Here is a 15,865-nt window from a genome sequence, read left to right on the forward strand (position 1 = left end):
TTGAATCTGTTTGACTGTCCAGTATATCAGGTTTCTCACCACAAAGCTCATTCGTCCGAAAATTTTCACTTTGAGGACTATCCATGGATGGTTTTGTCTCACACCGTATTTCATTTTTATCTTCATAACATGACTGTTGTTCCAATCTGCAAGAAGTTTGTGTCTCTTGCTGTTTCAGAGATCGAAGTACATTTTCATGTTTTTCAATTTCATGTCTTAGTTTGACAACATGGTCCTGCTTCTCATATTCTAGCTGGGCAGGGTTCTGCTGACTTGGATTGATCTCTTCTGCCTCCTGATGCCTTAGTACTCTCATGTCATCTGTGTTGGGAAAATTGAGCTGCTCAAAAGATTGAGACAAGTCACATTTACTTGCAAGTTCTGATGGATTTTCCATGACAAGTTGTGCTGAGTTGTTGTGTCCTGTAAAATTGTGTTGAGATTCGATACTCACATTTACCGGTAGTGTTTTGGTCTGTATGCCACCACCACCACCACCATCAGATGATGTAGACTCTGAGCAAGTACTGATATCATTATTTAGATGTAATGGACTTTCTAAATCATCTTGTTGCACATTCTCACTTTCTCTCTTTTCTAAGTTTGACAAGAATGCGCTGAGATTTTCTGAATTTGGTAAATCTTCGAGATGAATACTGGCTTCATATAGCCACAGATTTTGTATGGAGTCATCTGTACAATCATATTTGTTTGTATAGGATGACATTGGGCAATTGGAAGGTTTTGTTCTCTGTGCCTGACTTCCAACACATTCAGTTGACAACCAGCTACCATCTACTGTTTCACATTCTGTTGACACATTGGTGCAAGATTGCTTCACATTACTATTATATTGCACATGGTCTTCTGAAAGTCTGCTGTCAATTTCGCAAGTATTTGTATTTACAACGTTTGAATTGTTTTCATATGCTTCAACACAACTTGGTTTCTTTCTACTGTAAACATTTCCAAGATCAGAATGTACTTCACTTGATTCATCTCCCACTACATTATATTCTTCAAATGATAGATAGTCTCCATTTCTTGTAGAATTGATACCATGATATGACACCTCTTCTTCTTCAATGTCATCCATGATATGAGCATCACTGAATCCATGTTCATTTTTCTGTACGTCACTTCTACAATGTCCAAAGTTTGAACTGGTATTCATATCAGTTACTGCAGATAATATCTTCTCATCCTGTAAAACCAAATAACTATCATTATCATCATCATCAGAAGACAATGATAAGTCATCACAAATCCCAGTATCACTACATGTATGGGCCATTTGAGACGTCTGACCACTGCCTTGAAACTCTCCATACCCAGCATCATAAATTGTGTCCATAATATTCTTCCTTGAAGTAGTGATCCTTCTGTCTGTTGAGTATCTCACTGGGGTCATCACAATAGTGGTATTATTGTCACCTCTAGTTTTCATTTCATCACAGGTCACTAAGCCATCAGTCAAGTTCAGTTTCCTTGTAGAATTTAAATTTGACAGAGTACTGTTGTTGGTGCCTTCACAACTTAGTTTACAATCCAAGCTTTCATTACATTCTTGTGAGGTCTGATCACATGCAGATAAACATGAACAGCCACTCTCTGATATTGTGGATCTTCTTGTTGCCATGGCTATACTATCCTTAGTAATGTATCCACTTTCAGCATCACCACTGTGACCAGTACCTATTCCTGTTTGAAAATCGACACTATAGCTGTCTGCTGCATCTGTTACACAATCAATCCCTATGCCTTGATGACTGAATTCTGACAGTCCTAAATCAAGGGACAACAGTTGATAAAAACACTGCAACACTGTCACTGTATCATGTTTTCTATTTTTTCCATCCATTCTCATCATCTGGTAAGATATGGGTACTTGTTTATCACTGTATGCATTCCTGTTGGGATTCCTGTGACTCTGTGTCACAATAGTTTCCAGTCTGATAGGAGAGTGGTACTGTTTCTGTGACAAACTTCTCTGGTCTGACTTGTTAGTTTTAAATCCAAATAAAAACATGCAACCAACCAGGCATTTCTCAACAGCTGAGTACAGGATGTCCTCTGGAGAACTTGGTAGGTCCTGAGTAGAAAGTTGCGCCATTATTCTAAGAGAGAAAGATGTGCAAAAATATAATAATTTAGATGACGAGGAAAATTCTCTCAGTTGCAACAAATGTGATTGATGATTCAATCCTCCAGTCGTTATCTTTATCAACCAAGAGTATAATCTTTATTATATTATTCATACTGGATAGGAGAAGTAAATCCTGAAGCAGAAAGACTTTTCTCCCAAAGAGTTCAGCGAGGGCCGTCCCTCATGGGTTCAGTGTTAGCGCAGTGCAGGAGGAAACCAGAGTGCCTGACAAAAATCTGCATTGTTCAGTAGTCAAACTGAATAATACCCTCTTCTTACTTACAGCATTGCAAATTTAATCAAACCCTGACTAGGGCTCAAATCCTAGCGGTAGTGGCAAGAGGCAAGTGATTTAACCACCCTGGCAATGACAACCCATACATGATTGATGTGTAAAGTTTCAACATCAGAAATGTAAATTCAAAAATATATAAAATATGCCAACAAAAACAGTTTTGAAAGTATAGACAGTAACGTACGTTGTGTCATTCCACCCTAATCCTCCCTCTCTTCACATGAAAGTGATGGCTGATAGGGTGAAAGGTCATGTCATATCTTATTGACTAGTTAGTTACCACTTGAATAACATAAAAGTGACTTTTTAATACCAACCTGTGTAAATTAGTAGCTGAAGTGCCAAAGACTGGTTCTAAACATTTACCAAATGTTGTTAAACCTGACGTAAAACCACGATCTGATATGGACAGTTGTAATCTGTACCTATAGTTGACTTCATTCAGTGAATAGTAACATCCACATTTATTGCATTTGAAACTGTCAGAAAATAAGGAAAGCATAAATCAAATTATTAATTATACTTCTAAAGGAAAACCAGTAATTTTAAAGGAAACTTTCACTTTTCTATAATTTTGGAGCTTTTAAAACAGGACTACTTTACATAGGGAGTCCCAATTCATTCAAATCAATTAATACAAATGTACATAAAAAAAACTTAATTTTTCAATTTCCAGTAATTTTACAAACGTAAAGGAAAATTTCACTTTTCTATGATTTTGGAGCCTTTAAAACTGGGCTACTTTCCCAATTCATTCAAATTTATTAATACAATAAAAACCCTAATTTCAATTTCCAACCTTTATATACAATGTAACTACAAAGAGGTCAGTGAGAAGTCTCACTTGACCATCTCATTTATTTTGTTTCATCATCTATTATCTAGTCTATTTGGTACATTGGTACTTCAGGAGATATTGTATTTCAGTTCCCTTGCATAGATTTTTTTTATTCTCATTTTGTTGATTTATTTTCATGCTATAGCTAAACATGACTTGTAACCTTTACCTTTTCTCTTTTCTATCCAACTGGTAAATTTTACAATAACATATCTGACAGCATGGATAGTAGAATACATTGTCACTGACTGCTAATACTGAAGCCAATACTAGTGCTCTTGATTCAGCCATGCTGACTCTTGACCAATATCAAACCATTACATGTCTGAAACTGAAACCACATGGAAAATACAGCATTATCAGAATATTCTTGAAGGAAACAGTGTCCTGTCAATGATTAGTACTTGTCTGTGGTGTTTGGTATCAGTTCTATAGTCATCTTAACCAGATTTTCCTTTGACAAAAATACTGATCCACAGCTGCAAATATCTATCTAAAGATTTTTATTAGAGCAAAATGGGGCATTTGATACACAGTCACAAAAAATCTGAGCTATCTTATGACCAACTATAGCCTGGAATCCATGCAGATGGGGGTTTTGAATTCTTTATTTCCCCAACACGTCAAGATGGGAAAATCAAAATTCAAAATCCCCATTCACCTGGATTCAAGGTTAGACCAACTATAGAAAAATGGTAACGATTTTGTGAAATAAATGTAATGTCTGGACTATTGAAAGTATCAATATGTGTGACTTTGTTAGCCAAGAGACTTGCCATTGTGTTACTGTCTAAAGAAACTCTCCACACCACATAGAGAATGTGGCTACATGTAACATTTCTTTATAGCGGTCAACAGTTTATGGTTAATTTCTTTGTTCATATATATAAAGCAAATACAAACTTTACATGCATTTACTTCACTCTAACTCTTTTACGGACGTCAACGGGAATGTATTACTTCAGTACCTAGTGATATCAACTTTCAAATTATTCCTTCATTTTGGTATTCCAAATAAATGCATAAGTATGGATGGGTACCTCACCTTAGTGGCCCTATTTGGTTTGAAATGTTTGTCAAGACAGTCAAGCCAGTATTATATATCGAGCCGTATAGCTACGTCTCTAGATTAAACTCACCCTGAAGGCTTGAATAAATTTCAGGACGGCATGAATCTCACTTACCCCATCTCAACACTAGCAGCATAGAAATATTGTTTCCTAGTGAAAAGTCAGTGAGTGAGTCCCGTCTGCATCATTTGTTGTAAGGCTTACCTTTCTCAAGTTTTCGTTCCACTGACCGGATTTCTTCTCTTGAAACTATTGTTCCGGTCTGCCAATGTCACTAAAAGTATATATCTGTTTCAATTGCTTACAGTAGCCGTGCATAAACGCCAAATCCCTACAAACTCAAGGTTCAGGGAAATCAGCGTCACTTTGGAACGACAGAACGACATTTGTAATTTCCGCTCCTCTTCGGCCAATCATAATGCGACATTTCTTCACATACCCATTTACGTTAAAAATCACAATGACGTATTTACATTTAACATTTTTGTATTTTCTTTACTTATATCTACTTTACCACTTATTGTTTATATATATACGTTAATTGGTATACAGTTATCCTTTCAAAATCATTCCAAATATTCAAAACATTATTTAATACTACTTTTCAGCTATTGCCATAAATGGGTAATTTCCAAAATGGCGCTGTCAACATGTGTTTTGAAGTCTTCATTCCGTACGACGAAGTTGTGTAGCGATGTATTGAGGCGTAGTTATTGCGCAAATCACCGATTCGTTAAATCGTTAGTAAGAAGCGAGAATGTGCTACCAGAGAATTCGATCACAGTAAAGGTGTGTGTGTGTCAGAACAACAGATACTAAGATCGTGGGTTGTGGCTTGTGTTATACCATTGATGTATAAGGGAGACTGGCCCCCAATGTATATACTAATACTAGTATTTTGTCCGATCATGATAATGAATCGATTTTGCATTAGTGTAATGAAATAGGTAGTTACAATGAGTATTCATTGGATTCAGTTTATTCTTGGATACCGTGACTGAAATCCCTACTGTTACTGTAGAATATATATACTCCCAACTAACACAGTGGTTTTTTGTTTTGTTTTTAATTCAGGGCTGGGTTCGTGCTATTAGATCACACAAAGACATTACATTTATTGACATTAATGATGGCTCATGTCTACAAAGTATCCAAGTTGTACTTCAACCAAAGTTACAATCAAAGTATGTATCAGTGCCATTTGTATTGTATGTCATATTCAAGTTATTTGAAAGATAAAAAGATACTATAGTTTGACCACTAGGGGTGCTATAACTATTAGACTGCAAATTTAGGATGAACTAGACAGTCTGGACACAGGTGGAAAGAAGCACATATTCGTTAATGAATAATGTGCATATTTGTTAGTTGGTTTGTATGAATGTATGATTTTATGTCCAATAAAAATTATATAAATGTTGTCTAATATGCCTTGTTTTTTGTCAAAGGTCAAAGTTACAGTTGTTATCAACCAAAGAATTCATATTTAGATGTTAATTGTTGTGTCAACATATCTATTGCTTCTGCAAACAGTTTGTCATTGCCTGACTTACAAAGGGAAAGTGGATCTTTGCCAGACGATAGACTTAGAAATGTACTACATGTACTTTATTCTAAACAGGGATCTTACCTATGGATGTTCAGTGTCAGTTGAGGGTAAATTGATGAAAAGTTCTCATAAAGGCCAACTGTTAGAAGTTCATGCTGACAATGTCAATGTCGTTGGTAAATGTAACCCAGAGGTAAGTAATATCCATGACATGGTAATGAACTATAACAAGTATGTTGACCATGGTAGCTGTTAAAACAATGTTTGGTTTCCATAGTAACTTCAAAGTTTGTTTAGTGTCCATGGTGACGGTTGCAGGGAGGAATGTCATATTCCTAACAACTATGTTCATATGGTAAGCCATACTCTTGGCAAGTGTGAACCAGAAGTAACTAGTATCAGTAGTACCTTTTATAGTAAAAAAAAATCTTAGTGCATTGTACTGTCCATAGCAACAATAACAAGGATGTTAATATCCATGACACAAACAACATGAATGAGGACAGTATCCATAATAAATGTTACCATGAAGTAACCAGTAACCAAGACAACTATAAGTTTATAACACAGGATAAGTAGTATCCATGATAACAGTATCACAGGGTAAGTAGTATCCATGGTAACAGTAACTGCAACCACATGACAAGTTGTTCTCCTGCAGATCCCTTAAAGAGATGTTTTTCCAGAAAGTTAGTGTATCGTCTGTATCACTGAAGGGTATAATTGATTGGAAAATTCTGCTTTGTCATTTGTGTGTCTGTGTATTGTTTAACAGGAGTATCCATTTCAAGCAAGGAAAAGACATACTAATGATTATATAAGACAGTTTCCTCATCTCAGATGTCGTACTAACAGTTTTGGTGCATTACTTCGACTTCGTAACACTGCTACCATGGCAATACATTCATACTTTCAAGACAATGGTTTTATTAATGTCAACACACCAATTATAACTTCAAATGATTGTGAAGGTGCAGGTGAACTCTTCCAAATAGAGGTACAGTTATATGTTCAAAAACAATCACTTTTCATGGCAGATTTGTTTTGTTGTTTTACATAATTAAAGTCTCCATATGTGATTTGTCAGTTTTCTGTTAAACTAAATGTATGTGTATTATACATTTTGTAAAGTCTAAATCATTAAATGTGAATAAATAAATCTAGGTTTGTGAAAGACTCAAATTTTACAATTCGTAACACTTAAGTAAAATATTTGCGTGATTTGCCACCATCAGTTATAGCATCCACATCAAGTGTACAAGAATACTGTTTCAAGTGCTGCAATCGTCAGTCCAGTATGTGCTGTCTCTCAATGTAATCAATCTGTACACAATGTCAGCAGTGCAAAATAAGTGACTAGTCGATGACTAGAGTGTAAACGTTATAGATGTCATACATAAAACATCTCACTGAAAGCTAGATATAACCACAGTCAATTTGTTAATGAACTGACTACTACAGTGTTATTTTACACTTGATGTGAATGCTATAAATGATCATGAAAAGCAGGGGAAATGCTTTACTTGAGTGTTAAGAGTTGTAAAAAGTTACTAAACTTGGCATAGGACAGTTTGTATGACTAAGTATTGATTTTGTTTGACAGTTTGCCCATCTTGTTTTTTTAAGCCAAGCAACTCAAACAGGGATACACAATCAAAAGCAGAAGACCAAAACTCAACAAATCATTTCTTTGATGTACCAGCTTACTTGACTGTATCTGGTCAGTTACACCTGGAAGTCATGGCAAGGTATGAATCATGACATACATGATATGGATCATAACATACATGATATGGCACAAAACATTCATGATATGGATCATAACATACATGATATGGCTCAAAGCATACATGATATGGTGCAAAGCATACATGATATGACTCAAAGCATACATGATATGGTGCAAAGTGTACATGATATGGATCACAACATGCAAGATATGGATCATAACACATGACATGGCTCATAACACACGATGTGGATCATAACATACATGATATGGCTCAAAGCATACATGATATGGTGCAAAGCATACATGATATGACTCAAAGCATACATGATATGGTGCAAAGTGTACATGATATGGATCACAACATGCAAGATATGGATCATAACACATGACATGGCTCATAACACACGATGTGGATCATAACATACATGATATGGCTCAAAGCATACTTGATATGGTGCAACACATACATGATATGACTCAAAGCATACATGATATGGAGCAAAGTATACATGATCTGGATCACAACTTGCATGATATGGATCATAACACATGATGTGGATCATAGTATACACCATATGGATCACAGTAAACATGATATGAATCATAAGGATATGGAGCATAGCACATGATATGGATCATTACATATATGATGTAGAGCAGAATGTACACATTAATATGTGATTTGAAAAACTTAATACTTTTTTGCAAACACAGATTCTCATGCTGTAACAATCATCTTTCTGATGACTGGCATTGGCAGTATTAGACAAAACCATAAACCACAATAGGCCATGATTTGGAGGATGACTTCACACCCCTTGAAATTGATATGATCATACAAATCATATAAATTCATAACACATGGTTCAAGGAAATGTCTTTTTTTTCCTATCCTGCAACAGTGCATTGTCTAAGGTGTATACATTAGGACCAACCTTTCGAGCGGAGAATTCACAAACCAGAAGACATTTAGCAGAGTTCTACATGTTGGAAGCAGAAATGGCATTTACAGATAGCTTAGAAGACATTATGCTGGTAAATAGTTCCTTCTCCTGTGGACAGTAACAGCTCTGAAAAAATCCTACCTTAGGTAGAAGTATAATAAAGAATATGCCTTGGAAAGGCTTTTTTTTTTTTTAAACTTTTGGTTTTACTTTGTTCAAGAAAACTCCAATCTATTGTCAGTTAAAATCAATAAAAAAAATCTGGGGTCACTGTGCAGATTTTAAAATAGACAAAATGATATCAAAATTTCGTAATTTTAGAATCAAACATTTGCCACCAAATCTGTGTTTACTCCAGGGGAAAAGAAAAGACTGAAAATTTCCTTGATGGTGAACCCCCAGATTTCTTTTATTATTTCAAAAGAACCTGGTACAAGCTTTCATTTGGTAAAATTTGAAGAGAATTGAAGAACTCTGATTTTCAGAGAAATCTGACCCTGAGGTGCATTCTACCTTAAACGTTTTCATGTCCGTTTAAATGTGAATGCATCCGGAAAATGTTGCAGATCCTCTTCACTGCAGTAGCAAGCTATATTAAATCATGGTCATGGCATTTGCTCTGACGATGAAGGCAACTTTTATGTCTACATAAACAAAAAGAAACAGTTGCCTCAATGAATCAGTGATCTTTGTCAATTGGGAAAGCACCCTTTTCTAAATAGAATGCAGATATTTTATGACACCTGTCCTTTTACAGTATATATGTATCCATGGTCACTAACCAATATTCTTATAATTTTTTGTGGTAGATTATGGAAAACTGTGTAAAGTGTTCCACACAAACAGTTCTCGAGAAGTCTCCAGAAGATGTAGAATTATTTTTTAAATTTGTTTCTCCAAACCAAAAGGTGATTATTGATATGGTTTCTTTTTTGATTGTGACCAATATTTGATGATAATGATTAAGAATTTGTAATGTGCATGTGAAAGAAGTCCTAGTTACATACAGTATAGAAAATCTCAAATAAAATAGTTGAGAATGAGGGGGAATGTCCCTGAGTCTTGGAATTAGATGTAAAAATATAGATAATACAATATTATATTGATGGGCTTATTACTTAAAGAAATGTATCAGTCATATATTGTGTTGAGTACTGGAGATTTAACCAATATACACAAAATACTAGTACTTTGATATAAGCTGAGAATTTACAACTGCAAACTATCAGTCTTGTTCCCTGTATGATAGGTGGCGCTGTTTACTATAATCATGTCATACTCACAATCATGTCTCAAAGTGATATTATTATGGAGAATGCCTCTATAGATCTAGGGATAAAGTATCGTTCTTCATTTCTGTTTAAGTTGTTGGGGCAGCTCCATGTAGATAGCCTCCTTGATGCCAAATTATGCCAGTTAGTCTATCAACAAACTTGACGTCATCCTAACGAATTTTGTGTTTATTACAGGAAATACTGAAACTTCTCCTTGAAAGAGAATACAAAAGGTAATTGATAAATTTTCATTTATTTAGAAATTTGCAATCTTATTGATTGCCTAAATAACACATCCCATCCCTCAACCCCTCTATGCAATTGCATGTAGTGCAGTGTACACACAGGCTGAATTTGCAAAAAGATATATTAACATAGTAGACTAAGTATAAATAGCTAAAAAATTAGCATTTTTATTTTTATTTTTTTGTTTTACAAATTGTGTTGTGGTATGAATTGATATTCCCCCATCTCCTATGTGATGACTCTCAAGAAAGCCCATTTTTTATTAGCAATGGTGAAGCACACATGTATGTCTTTGACTTGACAATGACACACAACAATTTCTGGTGACAAATGTATATTTTGCTGTTCCTCTATCCCATATGTGTTGAATTACAATAACACCCATTTCTTTTTCATTTTGACTCAGACAAAAAATATTTTATCGCTGAACCTCACACTGAGATGACACACTGTTTCCAAACAATGTTGTCTTTTCTAAGAAAGGTACATTTATTCTCATATGTTGTATATTTTACTTTCAACAGAATAACTTACACTGAAGCAATCAATATACTCCAAAAAACAAAAGAACAGTTTAAATTTTCCACAGAGGTATGTAATATATATGTCTGTCTGTCTGTCTGTCTGTCTGTCTGTCTGTCTGTCTGTCTGTATGCATGCATGCATGCTTGCATGCATGTATGTATGTATGTGTGTGTGTGTGTGTGTGTGTGTGTGTGTGTGTGTGTGTGTGTATGTATGTATGTATGTATGTATGTATGTATGTATGTATGTATGTATGTAGTAAGGAGGTGGGATGTGTGTTGTGTTTCTAATCCTAATCCAAAGTAGAGGTTAAAACATGTAAATCCTTGGTAATGCTTTTTCTGTACTTTTTCTTTTTTTTAAACATTTTGTTGTAGTGGGGCAGTGACCTACAAAGTGAACATGAAAACTTTCTAGTGCAATATTTTGATAATACACCAGTCTTTGTCACAGACTACCCTGCATCACTGAAACCATTCTATGCAAGAGAAAACCAGGACAAGCCTGCCACAGTAAGTACTGTTACATATCTATATGTACTGTAGTCTGTAAGGTATGCCGTGAAGGGGCACCCTCACACATCAGAGAGAGTAAAGCAGTGAGAGTGGAGTGACACAACCTATCTTACAGTCTGGTATGGTTTCAAAAACATCCCCCAGACAGAAGTGTAGACAAAGTCAATTGCAATATAGGTTCACCTGTTCTGCATTTATATCTACAATTGTTTTCACAGAAAACATTATTATAACATGGCACACTATAAAGACTTTCTCAATCTAAAAAATAATTTATTCAGACAAACAGATGGATGGATGGATGGATGGATGGACGGCTAGATGGAAAAATTAAACAAGATAACTGATTTCACCTCAGCACCTGACATCAAGAGAAAACTTTGAAAGTAACAAAAGCTGACCTTATTCTTTGGAATATCTAATCTTGATTTATCTCTGTTTATATCTTAAGGTTGCTGCTGTAGATTTATTAGTTCCTGGTGTTGGGGAACTATTTGGTGGAAGTCTGAGGGAAGAAAGACTTGATCTTCTTCAAGAAAAACTCATAAAGCTTGGCCTTCAAGATGAATATGATTGGTAGGGATATAGTAAACTTGTTAATTACCGGGGGTAGTTATCATTTTGTAGTACTGAAATACTTTGATTATTTGAGTTTCACTTCTTAGATTGGTCTTATTTATTTTCATGTTTCTTATGTCCTGAACTACCGTATTTTTTTGACTCTCAGGAACCCAAAGCTTTTTGAACACTGCCCTCTATTGTAAGGTAACAAAAAAAATGTCCCTGTTGGTTATTAAAGATGGTGCCACCACTAACTTCACCAAGTGTGAAGTTAGATTAGTTAGATTCTTCATGATGGATAAATTTGTTTTGTCAACATTTTTTTGTTTCAATTTCAGGTATATAGACTTGCGCCGACATGGATCCGTATCACATGGAGGATTTGGTATGGGATTTGAACGCTATTTACAGTGCATTCTGGGAATTCATAATATCAAAGACGTTATTCCGTTCCCACGATTTCCTCATTCGTGTATGCTCTGATAGTATTGTAACTACTGACATTCTAAGCTGTAGTGTCATATTTGATGAGGAGCTCTCAATACTAAACTGACAGACAAAGTTTTCTGATTTCTAATGCAACTGTGGATAGGTGTATACTGCTATCATTTATGCGTATCACTACGTAAAGTACAAGGAGTAATATGTGTTTCCAGCTACTCAGTATTCTGATACATACTATACACTATGTTATACTCCATTTATTAGGAGTGTACACAGTTGTATAGTTTCACCTCTCAGATGACTTGTTTGACCAGGAATGTAGGTCACAAGAGTTGAATTCTGTAACGTTTGCCTTCAACTTTGACATTGTAGCAATTCAGAACTTACTCAGTATTCAAACGTTTGCCATGTTTTCAAGTATTTTAGACTGTATTATATTGTTTTTGTGAAGTATTTTTTTCCTCCCATTGGGAAGAGAAAATGAATAAATTGCCACCACTGAATCCATCTTATAGTCCAACAAGATTAGATTTGATGCTGGATCCAAGATAATGCCACGCATTCTGTACACACAGATTTTGCAAATGCTATATATACACAGGGAATGGTTATCACCCGACTGTACCCTGGATTTACAAGTAAAAATTATCATTAGTAGTATTTAGTCTTTGATGTATAAGATCACTCAACAAAAGAGGCCAACATCTCTTTATCATGTCACAATGAAAATGTTATTTTCAAATGTTATAGAGACAAAATATTACAACAAAAGCAATTGTCTCACACAGTGCATCTTGAAAGTGGAAAATTTACTATTTAGTGTTCGACTAAGATAACAACAGTGATGGGTAGTCATATAAATAAACATTTTTAAAATATACAAATATGCCTAGCAACTCAGACCAGACCCATAGCAACAGCAAAATTACAGTGCATGGTGCAAATATGAGAGGTACTAAAATAGTGAACATTTCTAAGTAAACATGTGTACCTAGCAACCAAGACCATGTCTGTTACAACAGACAAACAGCATTTTCGATTTCAAATATAACATTAATGGGTAGTCAAGTGAATAAATAACCAAAAAAGGTACATCGATAGCGTGAGCCACTGAAAAAATGCCCATAGCAACAGCTAAATACTAGTCTTTTACAAAGGTAATACATGTAGCACTGATTAGCCATTAAGTGAGTGAGTGTTCAAAAACTTACAATAAAAAAAATAAATGACCAATTGTTGATATGCAAAGTTGGTCTAAGTAGATTTTTTTGGTCCAAAAGTGTTTGATTAATTGGATACACCTTGGATGTATATAGGTGACGAATTCTTGGTTTTAAAAATAGGAATTCTGGTCAAAAGACTTGGGCAAACATTGCTGGGCTGATTAAAGTAATGTTTGTTTCAGGAGGTTTTCTACTTTGTCAAGTCTGGAAATTTTGTAAGCAAAGAATAAGATTAGTTTGATTAATTTTCAACGAAAGGAAATTGAAAACAAAATCTTATGGATAGGCTTATTCTGTATAAGTTATGTTGTACAATGTACTTCTTGTGATGGCAAACCACAAAGCCAAATTGTAGTTTTTGTCAAGATGTCAAGATGTCCGAGTTGTCAGAGGATTTTTTCAAAAAGACTTGGTTCTTTTCATTCCACCAAGGAATAAAGTTACATTTTAAAGTTTATTTCTGTGCATTTGAAAAATAATCATGATAGGCAATCACAAAAGATGAAAGGAAATGTGCTACGAAGCAAATGTTGTTAAACCGCGCTTATTATGGAATCTTAAACTTGAGGGAGAGCGCGAGAAGTGGGTTTTATTCGTAATGGACCATAACAAGCGCTAACAAAAGTTGTTTGACGGTCAGAAACAGAGATACCAATAAGTTCAAAAGTTGGTTACCAAACTTCTGATATTTAGGCAGTGTGTCACATGACACCAACATTTGATTAAAACAATGGGTGTACATGGAGTTTGACAAACCATGGACTAACTGAAATGAGAAGTTCAAATAAAAAGCACTTTATGGCGAGAGGGTCAAAATAAAGACAAGACAATTAACCTGACATCACCATAATCATAAACATTCATATTCTATCAATGTCTAGACCTTTCCTCGATACTTGTAACGAATTTTAGGAACGTGTACAAGGTAGGCCTAGATAGTTACTTTTGTTCATTAACCAGATCCTGATAAAATTTCCTATAGTGGTGTGATCGATATTGGGATAAGTGACCACTGCATGGTCTACTGTACTAGAAAGATTACTCGTCAAAAAATAAATCAGCATAACAGTGTAAAACTAAGGTCATTGAAGTCTTACTCCAAGGAGGGTTTTCATGAAAAACTGCGAGAAGCAGACTGGATTAGCGTTATTGAATGTGAGGATGTCGATTCTGCTTGGAATACTTTTAAATCGTTATTCATTAAAGTACTTTAGATCAAATAGCTCCTTTAAAGGAGATCCGTCTGAAACAAAAATCAGAACCATGGTTTGATGATAGTATCTTAAACAGTATAAGAAAACGTGATACACTTTTCTCTACATTTAAAAGGTCTAATAACACTGATATCTACAATGAATATAAAAAAGAAAGAAATAATACTCAAAGGCTGATTGACGATGCAAAAAGGATGTATTTCAGTGCTCAACTTGAGGAGGGAAAATATTGTCCAAAGAAGATCTGGAAAACGTTAAAGGAGCTTGGCTCCTCTTTAAAATCTAAAACGTCAGCTAAATCCTTTGGCCTTTCAGACAATGGGTCAATCATATTTGATAAATCAAAGGTTGCCCAAAAGTTCAACTATTTTTTCACTACTGTGGCTACAAGTTTGGTGCAGAAACTCCCTACTGGCACAGGTCGATTTAACATACCGAGTGTGGAACGATTCTATGCTAATAGGGGTGTTCTTCCAAACTCGTTTAGTTTATCTCTTGTTAGTGAGGACATCGTTTGCAAAGTTCTCCAAAATATTAAATCTGCAAAAGCCACTGGGCTAGATGGCATACCGGCCAGATTCGTAAAAGATGCAGCCGAAATTATTGCCCCTCATCTACAGCATATAATCAACTTGTCACTTAAGTCGGGGAAAGTGCCCAATGATTTGAAGAATGCACGAGTAGTCCCTTTGCATAAAAAGGGCAATAAAACTGATGTCAGTAATTACCGTCCCGTGTCTATTTTAAGCATAATTTCTAAAGTCTTTGAAAAAGTCGTACATGATCAGGTGTCTAAGTATGTTGAAGATTCGAACCTTCTGTATATGTATCAATCTGTGTTTCGTTCGTCTTATTCTACCGATAGGTGTTTAATGGTCTTAACAGATCACATACGTATGGAAATGGATAAGGGGAAATTTGTAGGAATGGTCATGTTGGACTTACAGAAAGCTTTTGACACGGTGAACCATGAGATTTTGTTAGGTAAATTACAAGCCATAGGTATGGATGACTCAGCTGTAGATTGGTTTTCATCTTACTTGACCGATAGAAAGCAACTTGTAGATGTGTCAGGTATTTCGTCTGATGTTGAAAATATTTGTTGTGGTGTTCCACAAGGTTCCATTTTGGGGCCACTGTTGTTTTTGATTTATGTTAATGATATGGAAATTGCTGTCAGCTGTAAACTTTTCCTGTATGCTGATGACTCCGCCTTGTTAATTTCTGGTAATAAGCTTGTAGAGATCGAGAAGCTTTTAGGTAAGGAACTCATGTCAGTTAGTGAATGG

At 35.2% G+C, this 15,865-nt stretch overlaps 1 protein-coding gene across 1 annotated transcript; it reads left to right on the plus strand.

Annotated features, from left to right (window-relative positions):
• The first annotated feature begins 5,482 nt into the window (after window positions 1-5,482).
• LOC144438684 (asparaginyl-tRNA synthetase-like) lies at window positions 5,483-12,853 on the plus strand. Its single transcript, XM_078127826.1, has 11 exons — window positions 5,483-5,533; window positions 5,971-6,091; window positions 6,674-6,895; window positions 7,525-7,646; window positions 8,533-8,665; window positions 9,384-9,482; window positions 10,044-10,081; window positions 10,619-10,685; window positions 10,997-11,131; window positions 11,586-11,710; window positions 12,034-12,853. The coding sequence occupies exons 2-11, from the start codon at window positions 6,014-6,016 to the stop codon at window positions 12,176-12,178; spliced, it is 1,164 nt and encodes a 387-aa protein (XP_077983952.1). The 5' UTR covers window positions 5,483-5,533; window positions 5,971-6,013; the 3' UTR covers window positions 12,179-12,853.
• Window positions 12,854-15,865: the final 3,012 nt, after the last annotated feature.

Source organism: Glandiceps talaboti, chromosome 8 (assembly GCF_964340395.1).
Source record: "Glandiceps talaboti chromosome 8, keGlaTala1.1, whole genome shotgun sequence".
Classification (NCBI taxonomy): domain Eukaryota; kingdom Metazoa; phylum Hemichordata; class Enteropneusta; family Spengelidae; genus Glandiceps; species Glandiceps talaboti.